The 9480-nt window shown below is 53.1% G+C and overlaps 1 protein-coding gene across 1 annotated transcript; it reads right to left on the minus strand.

Annotated features, from left to right (window-relative positions):
• Positions 1 to 630: 630 nt before the first annotated feature.
• LOC1277342 (larval cuticle protein 1) lies at positions 631 to 2697 on the minus strand. The gene is made up of 3 exons (XM_316784.6): positions 2462 to 2697; positions 1916 to 2172; positions 631 to 1827 (listed from the first exon to the last, which is right to left on the minus strand). Exons 1-3 carry the CDS (start codon positions 2471 to 2473, stop codon positions 1413 to 1415), a joined length of 684 nt encoding a protein of 227 aa, XP_316784.4. The 5' UTR covers positions 2474 to 2697; the 3' UTR covers positions 631 to 1412.
• Positions 2698 to 9480: the final 6783 nt, after the last annotated feature.

Here is a 9480-nt window from a genome sequence, read left to right on the forward strand (position 1 = left end):
AAACTGAAAGTGTAGCCCTCGTCTCGCTCTGCCTCGCCACACAGGTCTGTTAGTGAGAGCCCCCGGAAAGCCATTAGCAGTAGCCTGCATATGTTTGCAGGGATGATTGACCAGCCTGAGGAGTGAAGATGCAAATCAGATACCTTGGGGCTGTATACAGGCCTGATGATGCTTAACGTTGGCTTCATTATCTGTGTGCATTTGAAGTCTGAATAATGAGAGCAAACTCGTTCTAAACAAGGAAACGCCAATCCAGGTCATTGCTGTACTGCTACTCCACTCGATAAAGCATCTTGAATGGGTTTGGAACACTACCACTGCTCGATCAATCCATTGCTCTTCTTCCTTGTTCCATACTGTTCCATTTTTTCCGCTGCTCTCCTCACATCCTTTGGTTATGAAAGAAATAAAGTGTGAAACGATAACGGGAGTCGATACTAGGTTCGGCTGTTCAGCAAGTGGCGCGCCTTTCGATGCAACCATCAAGCAGCTCCAGTATCGTGACGATTAACAATCAATAGAAAAACTTTATCAGGCTTTGGTTTTGTTTTTTTTTTTTGGGATAGTGTGAATTCTTTTCTATTTCGTGAAAATTACAGTTTTGTTCAGTTTTATGACTTTTTTTCTCCATTTTCTTCTTCTTCTTCTTCTTCTGCTTCTGTCTATCTACCTAGCTCCCTGCCATCCTGTAACTGCAGCCCTCGCACAAAACCCGCCCTCGCTCTTCAACGCGTATAGGTGTTGCGTGGCTCTCGTCTTTCTCCTCCCGCTAGTTTGGCGCGTAGATTTGATACACGCTGTACCAAAACGGCAAAAGCTAAACCGGGTTCTCGTTCGCTTTTCCCGCGACCGCGGCCAGGCCGTGTAGGTGCGAAGAAAGGCGAGAAGAATCCAGGAAAGGATATTGGAAGTGGGAGGTGAAAGGAGATGGGATGGGAGGAGGGGAGTAGTTGGGCAAGGGTGGTAGTAAGGACATTCTACGATTTACAAACGCTTACATATCACAACAGGCAAAGTAACGCTTACTTCGGCTAACGGCTAACATAACACTCTCTCCTACACATACACACATACGCGAGCGCACTCACACATACTCACTTAGTGGACGGAAAGAGTAGAAGAGTGAAAAGGGTAGTGGAGATAATTTTGGGAGAGGTGCAAAGGCCATCGGAAATCCTGGTGGCAGATATTGTGCTTCTTCTGGAGATAGTTTAGGAGGGCGGAGTGGTTGGTTGGGAAGAAAAGTTAAAGAGAGGTAGCAGGGCTAGAGGTTGAGGAATTTCTCACTCTCCAGAGGCAGCTCCCCCCTCTCCCTCTCTCTATCGCAGTAGGTGTGTGCGAGTGAGTGCGTGTGTTTGATGGTGGTGACGCTTGTGGGCGTTCGGGGTCTCGGGGCCTTGAGGATCAGCGCCCTAAACCTTGTTGAAGGTGTAGCTGTAGCCGTCCGGGGTTCGGTTCAGCTGCAGCTTGCCTGGCGGCTGGAAGCGGTGCGGTGCGGGCGTAGTAGTCCAGGCCGGGGCCGCCTGGGGCTGCGGAGCGTAGTTGTGCTGGTTGTACTGGGGCACGGGCGCGACCGGAGCCACCGGGGCGGCATGGTAGTTGTGGACCGGGGCCGGGGCAGGGGCAGGGGCCGGGGCCGAGTACTGGTTCTGGCTGAAGTTGGGGTCGTTCCAGCGCGGATCGTACTGGCCGTCGTCGTCGTAGCTGCGGCCACCGTTGTACTGCGGCTGCGGTTGGTACTGCGGCTGCGGCTGGTACTGGGGCTGCGGGGCCGGCTGTGGCGGTGCTGGCGGCGCTACCGGCAGATGGTCACCGGACGCCTGGAAGCTGTGTTGCAAAGGTGTGGCAAAACGGTAAAGGTAAAGCAGCGTGCCCGGGAAGATCCATTACAACCCACCACCACCACCACACTTACCCATTCTTGCCCGCCACGTAGGAGATGGTGCGTCGCTGGCCGGTCGGGTCAACGTAGCTGTACGAGCCGCGGCGGTTACCTTGCTCGTCCGTCTCCTCCTTGAAGTCCGTACCGTCCTCCTGCGTGTAGGCGGCACCGAACTTGCCGTCCCCGGATTGGTACCGCTGCTCGCTCAGGATGGCGGCCGTCTTCGGGTCGCGGTGGTAGCCACCGTTGTACTGGGCCGTCGCGGCGACCAGCAGCGTTGATAGGAGCACCTGCAACCGGGGGAACGGGAACAACGACAAGAGAGTTACAATTTGCTGCTCATGTGACTCCGCATGGTGCGCCCGAGCCAGCAGCTACGGAGTGGCACACGGAGCCGCGGAAGAATCCATCCAGCCACAGGCACAGGCACGGCCGTCGCCCATCACCACTTGACGCGGCGGGCCGCAATTCGGTAACTTGATTGATTGAAGCGACTGTTTTGACTGACTGTGGTGAAAAGGATGATCGTGCCGGGAGCCTGTGGCTGCGATGGACGCACTCCACTTGAACGAAACTCACAAATCTGAACATTTTCGGGTTGTTGTTGTTGGGTTCACTGAAAAGCACAGCTTTTGTGGTAAACTGCTTCGGACGGAGCCTTTACACACTCACAAAACACGCACTTCGGTTTCTCGAGGGAAAGATTGTGGGAATTTTAGGGCGGGCAGGATAACACGGCCAGATCCTTTCCAGCACGTAGTGGGCGGAAGCGATCAGAGCCGATTGGATGCGAAGAAAGAACTGACTCTGCCGGGCCGGGCCCGGTAGCTTTTATACGGATGCCCCCCCACCCACTCGGGTGAGCCGGAGCGCCGTGAGTTGCGTGCAAAAAAAAAAGAAAAAGAAAGAAACCTTGGGAAACGTCATCGAAAAGTACGCCTTGTGGTGCCGAAGTGTGAGCGTCGAGCGAAAGAACAGGGGAGGGAGTACAGTAGTAAGAGAGAGAAAGAGCGAGAGAGCGAGAGGAATTTAAGAGAGGGGGAGAGGAGAGTGGCGTGGAGGTGGCAAACCGCCCCACGACAATGGAAGCCCCCAAGTGTGGACCTCAAGTTAGGCCGCACGGCTCGGGCACCACACCGTTGCGCATGAATTCCCGTCGCATGCAGGCACGAAGGGGCTAGATGGAACAGGCGGGTGTCTTATTCGAAGGGTAGATCTGAGCCCCTGCTTCCCTTTTTTGTTTGCGCCCCCCCCCCCCCCTCCCTTTCCTCATCCGGATCGCCAAGGTACAGCAGAAGGCACAAGGAATCATCAGCTCCAGTTGGCACGGAAAGCGAACACAAATTATGAGCTCGGTGGGTGAAAAAAGCGCAACATCACACACACAGACGCACACACACAAACACGGACACTTTTTGCATCTACTCCTACTACCTGATTGCGAGACCTGGGGGCGACCCGAGGCTAGGCAACCAGACGACGCCTTGTACGAATCGGTGTCGCAAGGCAGTCCTCGAACAGGCGCGCGGGCGAGTGCGCGCGCGCGCATGAGGCTTCCGCTTATCGGTGGCTTCGATCGCCGGCGCGGCTGTTTGGCAGAATTTTGACCGCCCCGGACGCTTGGCTTGATCGGTGGCACACCTAGAGCCGGCGATGCACGGCCTCCGGCAGCAGGCGATCGGCAAGTTCTGCAATCATCTCGTACGGGGCCATCAATCAATTTGCCGTGCAGCGACCATCGCTCCTATCAAAGCCCATTTTTCTCGACCGTCCGTGCAGAACCGTCTACGGTATGCTGTTGCGGAAGTTTCTTGCCTCTGGATGGTACAGTGCGCTGACACTGGTACGTATAAAGGTGATCAATTATTATGGTAAACATAATTGAAATCGTTTTTCTTTTTTTGAGTTTATAGTCAATGTTTCATCGTGTTATCCTCCAGTCTTAACAGCGTCTTCATAACAAAATAGTGGTTTAATTATTAGAATAGGTGTAAACATTATTCCGTAGCATATTCCACAGGATCCAAGCCATGTAACCTGACAGTAAAACAAATATTTTATATCTATAATAGGTTCAGTTTAGTAACACTGCGAATGCTCTACGCGGTAGGCTTTACGCAGTGAACATCAGTTTTGGAAAGTGAAATATCGGTATTTCCTACAAGCCATGAGAGCATCAGCCGAGTAAGGGCGAGATTATTGAAGCATATCGATGGGCATACCAGCCCTGCACCCCAAAACCTTCCCCCGTGAAGATCGTCACAGCAGGTTATTTTTGCCGTACTCCCGCTCACAAGCGCAATGAGCTGCCAGCGTCAAGGTCAGGCAGCAGCCCAGGCGTTATCCGCTCAGTGTTGTCCCGAGCCCGGGCTGGATGCTGTCGGTAGAATAATGCAACATCAAACTCAGCACACACACACACACACACAAAACCGCATACCCAAGCCACCGATTGCAACACTAAATGTCAGCGCAGTGCACAAACCGGAACGAGCACCCGCTCCCCTTTACCCAAAAAAGGACTACCGCTTCACCTTGTCTTCCGATCGTGTCACCGTGCGGCCTGGTGAGAAATTCAAACCCCTCAAAGCGGACAAACAAGAGTGGCGCGCGGTTTCGTTCACCGAAGGCCACACCGACAGGGTGTCTTAGTGAAAGATTCGGATCAATTTCCGGAATCCGTCGCTCTCCGCATGCATGTACTCGTTGCGTGCCAGCGTCATGACACCCTGAACCCTAGTGGCGGGTCGAGATGGTGCAAGCGTAAGCTGAGCTCGTTCTTCACCGTATCGTCCGATGTAAAGAAGAGCAAGAACGGCTGCACACCAGAATAGTTGGGTACCGCGCCCCAAAACGATGCCGACTCTTGCCCATGTCCAACCATCGACCGGGGGGAGGAGAAGGATAGGGGTAGGTGTTGCCCAAGTCTACAAGTGTTGCACGCATACGACGCGACACGAGTGACAGCCGAGAGGCGGATGACATTGAAACATTGGCACTGGGCCGATTGGCCTATCGCTAGCTGGTTTGGTGGGTTCGCTCTCCACCGTTATCGGGCGTAACGTTCGCTTCCTGCTTCAAGCCGCCCTCTGCGTATGTGTGCGGTTTGAGGGAGTTATTAACGAAATAATGCCATGCTTTATGGTCGTTCTGTAAATGTCAGCTTATCGCGTTGCCACATACAAACTATCCTACAGAGCCTGTTGAGCAGAGCAGGTACATACTCCTAATCGGTGGCGATTTAATGGCATTAGAATCGGACATTCCTTGAGGGAGCGTTTTACAAAAATCTTGCCAACTTGCTGGACATGGTTTCAATTTCACCCAGGAACTAGCTTGCAATTGAGCGTAGCGCAAGAGCCTACAATCCTACCTCCCACCTCGTAAACAGGTATAGTAAGTAATTGCTTCGACCTGATCCTCGGCATAAGACGCGGAAGTCTCGGCACAAGATGTCGCCGAAACCATCGATCAACCGAATCATTGACCGTGGAGCGCCCCGAAGCGAATTGGTTCGTGCTACAATCAAACTGTTATGTCACCGATACTGGTGGTTTAGCATTTGCATTAGGCTACCGCGTGACAGGCGCGATTGCATTACTGGCACAAGTGCACGATGACACCGATCGCCGTACAACTTCTTGCCGATATCCAGCGCCAGGGTTAGAGCAGGAAGCTAGGGCACCATATGGCACAGAGCACATAGCTCCATTAGATGGCCGATAGGTTCCAATTTCCTGCCCTAGGAACCGGTCACCTTCCCACATCTCGCTCACATCCCATCCGCTTATCATTAGCGTCCCATCTCGGGTCGCAATGAAATGCGCAACCTGCAAATCGGGCCTGCAGGGGCCTATCGTCGTGACGCTAGTAGCAGCAGTGGCAGTAGTAGGCCCTTATACCTCTCGCACATGCTGGCATGCTGTGGTGTGGTTCTTGTCAAATCTGGGACACACACGACAGCTCACCTACAATTGCGAGCGAGACCGTGCAAGACATTTCCGTGTTTTTGTAGCGAGGTCGCGCTGCGCGTCCATTCCGAACCGTGCGCCCCAAATTCTTGGGGCTACCCGTAGGCGAACCCACATTGCAACACCGTGCAGGTTGACCGCAAACACACATGCCAGCAAAGTGGAGATGAGGGAGAGAGAGGATAATCGTTCCCAGCAAAGGTGAGAGCTCCCAACTTTCAGTACGGGCAGTATGTTACACGCGCGGGCGGCCTGGGTGGAGTGCCGGTTAAAGCGAGCGATCACGGATAGCGTGCTGGTACAGTACCGCTTCGGCTGTGGTTCTTCGTGTCGCTCTAATGCTCGAACCCAGACCCAACCGTTCACCGCGTGCATCGAGCGGTCGCCTAAACCGAAACGAGCCTACTGATGCATTACGTCTACCGTCACCGTCCACGGTTGTGTAGTGAAGCGTGGGTGTAATGTGTATAATGAGAGAGAGAGAGAGAGAGAGAGAGAGAGAGAAAGAAAAAGAGAGAGAGGAAAGGGGGGATGAAGGTGTTTGTCCTCTACCAGCTTTTCAACCAAGTGCATTCCGCGTTCAAACAGTGTTAACTTGATAATTTCTCCTAAAATAGTTTCTGCCAAGTTAATTCCAGGCAAAATCCACTAACACACACATCGGCCAGCCGACGGTGACTTTCGATTATCCGGGATTGCTGTTTGGTTTAATTGGTTTAATTGCCCTTTTAGCTGCATACATTAGTCGGTGGTGGACGGGCGTACAAAGCGCTACGTGTGACGTAATATCTAACTCTTTGCGTTCTAAGCCAGTTCGGTTAGCCAGCCTGGTCCTTGGGTCGCACGGACGCTGCTGGCGAAGGGGAACTTACAAGAAACGCCCGTACAACAAGAAACGCAAACACATGCGCACTCATACACAGGGGCAACTTGGCGTCCATTCCCAAAAGGCTATCCGGCGGCTGGCAACAGTTTGCCCGTTCCCAGATCGGCCAGATCCAGTTTCCGCCCGGTTGACCTTGAATGCGTGTGTCTAGGGGGGGGGGGGGGGGGGAAGCTGGGAAACGTTCGCTTTTCCTTTCCCCAAAACCAAATACAGGCGCCAACCGGTGTTCGCGCACTGCTGTTCCGTTAAGCAAAATGTATTGGAGCGCTCCACACCACACCAGATACCCCACCGGCGCGAAGACTGCGCATTCGAAGGTAAGGAAGTGGTATCCCTTCGCAACGTGACAGTGCCACGCGCCCATCTGGACACGGACTGGAACGCGGCCTTCAACTCCACAACGCGCATCGGCGCACGTTGCGCATACAGGACGGCACCAAAACAAGGACAACCACTTCCAGGACGAGCAGACGTTGAAGATGAGGCCGTGATTTGACTTTCTGAAGCCGAACCAGGAAGTCACACACCATTTTGGTGTGTCTTTCCGTGTTTCTTGCCTTTCACGTATCTCTTCTCGCTCTGGCAGCAGGAAGGATGAGCTTGACAAAAAAAAACCAACACACACATACACAAACGGAAGACCCTTCCGTGCGCCATTTGCACCATAAAAGCACAACACACACACACACATGAAGACACACAGGCATTTGGTAGACTCTAGCCGAATGCTGGCAGCCCAGGTCAAGGAGGGTTCGTCTCCTAACCAGTCCCTTCCTTCATTCATTTTACCGCTTCTCGCACAACCGATCCCATTCAATCATTTACTCAGTCAGTCAGTCAGTCACGCAGTCAGGCGCAGTTCATTATCCTTCGTTTCCTATGCCTTGTCGCACAATAAACCCGGCCAACCCCTGTCCACCATTCGCCGGCCGTGCCGAGATTCCCCCTGGTTCTGACGCTGGCTGCTCAGGGACTCGGGGATTCGCACTCTGTCTCTCTGTCCCTCTGTCTCCCTATCTCTTTTCACTTCGGTCGCATCAATGGCAGCCGTTAATCCGACCGTTGCCAATAATCGGGTACTACCCCGGGCGCGTTCATCCAGTTGCTGGCAGTTCGCACCCCTCTTCCAAACTGATTCCTGTCCTTAGAGGTTCCCATTTTCAAATCAAATAAAAACGGTGACAATCTGGCTGGCCGCGTTCGGCTGCAATGGCAGGGTGCTTACTTTACCCCGCGCGCACCGATTACGCTCCGGATCGGATCGGAGCTCTTCCGCACCAATCTGATCGCTCCGTTTCGCCGACTAACTTATCGAGCAAATCAACAAACATCCGGAACCATCAAATCCCAACGCCCTGAGGACAACTAACAACACCGAGCAGCATCAGCAGCAGCGGCTACAACAACGGCAAGGAGTCAGGCAGACACGGGCGCGTTTCGCACAGGGGAGCGCTGAAAGCTAATCCTGCCCGATGGGATTTGCCACGAGAGATCGAGGCACGGTAATTGCCGGCATGATAGGGCCGGGAGAGTGATAGCCGAGCGCGATACCGAAACGGCTTTACTTCTCCCTTTGCCGAGCTCTGCGGTTCGTCGCCATATGCCCGGATCGTGCAAAAGGGAATTATCGGGACCTCGGTTGGTCTTTATTAAGGGCGCCGGCTAATGGAGGTAATGAAGTTCCCGAGGTGACAGGAAGATAAAGGCTTTCACCGGGGCCCATTCAGTGCAGTTGACTGCCAAACTGGACACTGGTATGGGTTTTTTTTTTATCGCGGATCACTTTCCACGAACATCTCACGTAGCTTCGATGCCAAGAACCTGAGTGAGATGATTTTATTAGTGCCGCGTTTTCCTTCCCATCCCGTTCCTGCTAGCGCTGGTGTTTCTCCAAATCTCTAAATTGCTGTTCTTTCAGAGATCTGCAATATCCGAACCTGCAGAAATGGCTTAGACCACTTTGGGAGATCGGTTTCGGTGCACAGCTGTGTCGTAGGGCCTCTGCAAGAGTTTAATTTCCCGATCGACTTTCGAGTAGGTTTTCTTTTTTTGGTAGATTCCACGAAACGGCATGTTCCCGGCTGGATGTAGAAATTCAATACCGGTGTAACCACTGTACACCGGAATGATTTTTTATTATATTTTGTTGGGAAATAAACTCTGCAACTCTGACATCTTTCCGAATATACCGGCCCCAATACATTCAGTGCCCCGTCCGGTGCGGCGAGAAGCGGCGAAAGTCACTCGTAAAGGCACAATTTAGCAACTTAACGTTGCCACCGAACCGGGAAGACAATGGTCCCGCTCCGGTTACACATGGCTGCGTTCGACATGGGCGGGATTTCAACAACGGGAAGGGAAAAGGAAAGAGAATAAATCCCTTCATCATTACCAGTATGCCCCCGGGGCACTCCGAGTGCGTGATACAAATCAGCGCATCCTCATCCGAGCTAACTAATGCGAACGCGTTTCCGGCCTAGCAAGCACACAGGTAAGTCGTCACTGGCATCGGGAACGCGTTCTACATCCGTTCCGAGGGTTTGTTTCCCTGTTCGTTGTACAGCTGCCGGCAGAGGAGTTTAAATTTTTCGCCAGCACTTTCGGGCATCGGCAATGATCTGCCTTCTTACTGTTTTACACCGCGACAAGGGATGCGCACCGACACGGTTCGGCTGTACGGTTGGGATGTGGTACACATACAGATATGCCATTCACTGAGGGAATAGACTGTGTGCACCGCA

This window comes from Anopheles gambiae, chromosome X (assembly GCF_943734735.2).
Source record: "Anopheles gambiae chromosome X, idAnoGambNW_F1_1, whole genome shotgun sequence".
In the NCBI taxonomy this organism is placed as follows: Eukaryota; Metazoa; Arthropoda; class Insecta; order Diptera; family Culicidae; genus Anopheles; species Anopheles gambiae.

Bases quoted from the DNA above. Each gene is read 5' to 3' on its own strand.
- LOC1277342 (XM_316784.6), bottom strand. The intron at 1,828-1,915 runs GTAAGTGTGGTG...TTTGCAACACAG, and splicing joins TACGTGGCGGGCAAGAATGG to CTTCCAGGCGTCCGGTGACC.